This window comes from Emiliania huxleyi (genome assembly GCF_000372725.1).
Source record: "Emiliania huxleyi CCMP1516 chromosome Unknown EMIHUscaffold_2081, whole genome shotgun sequence".
NCBI lineage: Eukaryota > Haptophyta > Isochrysidales > Noelaerhabdaceae > Emiliania > Emiliania huxleyi.
Genome location: NW_005200524.1, coordinates 1 through 1693, shown reverse-complemented (window position 1 = coordinate 1693; position 1693 = coordinate 1). Strand labels below are relative to the sequence as shown.

The window sequence follows — 1693 nt, the reverse complement described above, 5'->3', positions numbered from 1 at the left end:
CCCCGCCCAGCAGCGCCGCCACCGACGAGAAGAGCGAGCACACATCGAGCGGTGAGGCGGCGCATGCTCGGTGCAGGCCCCACGCGCCGTGCGCCTTGGGAGCGTACACGCGCTGCAGCGTCGCCGCCGTCTGGGAGGCGAGCACAGCGTCCGCCAGCACGCCCGCCGCGTGCCACACGCCACTCAGCGGCGCCGCATTGCCATCTCCGCTCGCCGCACAGCACAGAAGCCGCGCCACACTGGATGGCTGGGCGGCGTCGCACGCAGCGGCGAGGACGGTGCAACGCGGCGGCAGCCGGTCAGCCACTCCGCCAGGGGCGACGGCGCCGTTGCGAGACGCGAGGATGAGCCGACGGGCGCCGCTCTCTGCGAGCCACCTGGCTGTGACTAGGCCCAGCCCGCCCAGCCCGCCGGTGAGGAGGTGCGAGCCGAGGGTGGGCGCGTCGGTCTCGGCGGAGGGCGGCTGGGTGCAGGGCTGTAGGCGAGGCGCGAGAAGCAGCCCCTTGCGAAGGAGGAGGTCGGGCTCGTCGAGCGGTAGAGCGCTGGCGACGGCGACGGCGTGCGCTGCACTCGCCGTCGACAGGTCGAGCTGGTGCAGGTCTGCGGCGCCCTCTGCTCGCGCCGTGCGGGCGAGGCCGAGCGAGCCGGCGTGGTGGGAGCCGGGCGCGGCGCTGGCTCCGTGAGCGTGCGCGCCGGCGGTCAGCAGGACGAGGCGGGGCGGGGCTGTTGAAGCCGGCCGCACGCGCAGCAGGGACAAGGCTGCTTCGAGAGTAGTCAGTGGCAACGAGGCTGCCCGGCCCACCGCAGCCGATGCTGCGAAGGAGAGGCCGCCGAAGCGATCGGTGCTGCCGGCCGGGCTCGGTGATGCCTCATCGAAGCCTCTCTCTCCTCGCCTCGAGCCCAGGACGAGGAGCGACGCCGTGGCGGTGACAGGCGTCGCGCTCCTCTCCCACGAGGTGACGTATAAATGCCGCACGCGCTGCGCTGACGCGTCGAGCGACGCCTTGAGCGCACGCGACTCGAAGCCGGCCAGGCGCACGCCCGCCGAGCCGGCGCCGCTGGCGACGACCACCCCGACCGCCCCGCCGCCCTCCCGCTCCGCCACCGGCCACGCCGTGCCGCTCGCATCCGCCAGCGCCGCCTCGCCCACAGAGAAGGGCAGCCGCGTCTCGCCCGCCCCAGCCTCGGCGAGCAGCGAGGACAGGTGCAGCGAGCCGTCGAGGTCGGCCGGGTGGACGCGAGTGCCCTCCTTGCGCGAGCGGCGGCACAGCCGGCCGACGGCGGCGCCTGCGGCGCGCGAGACGGCCGCCAGCTCGGGCGTGCGGTACCGAGGGCCGTACTCGAGGCCGACCGAGCGGAGCAGCGAGTACAGCGAGGCGGCGTCGACCGCCTCGCCGCACGAGGCGCGAGCCGCGGCGAGCGAGAGGCCAAGGAGCGGGCCCGACGCGGCCGACGCGTCGCCGGCGCAGTGAGCCGTCGACGTGTCGCCGCCTCCCTCGTAGGTCACCTCGAACCGATCCTCGATCACACCCACCCGCACCTCGCTCAGGCCGCCGTCCAGCACGAGCGGCTGCAGGAAGAAGACGCGCCTCAGCGACGCGCCTCCGCCGCCGCCAGAGAGGGAGACGCACGCCGCGCGAGCCATCTCGAGGTAGGCGGCGCCGGGGAAGACGACGCGGCCCCGCACGACGTG

The 1693-nt window shown here is 75.2% G+C and overlaps 1 protein-coding gene across 1 annotated transcript; it reads right to left on the bottom strand.

The window, feature by feature from the left end:
* Positions 1 to 224: 224 nt before the first annotated feature.
* On the bottom strand, positions 225 to 1645 carry EMIHUDRAFT_254073 (hypothetical protein; the record flags this gene model as incomplete). The annotated part of the gene is made up of 2 exons (XM_005781060.1): positions 225 to 1003; positions 1151 to 1645. Coding segments are annotated over 2 exons (1274 nt in total), but the record flags the coding sequence as incomplete, so codon positions are not given.
* Positions 1646 to 1693: the final 48 nt, after the last annotated feature.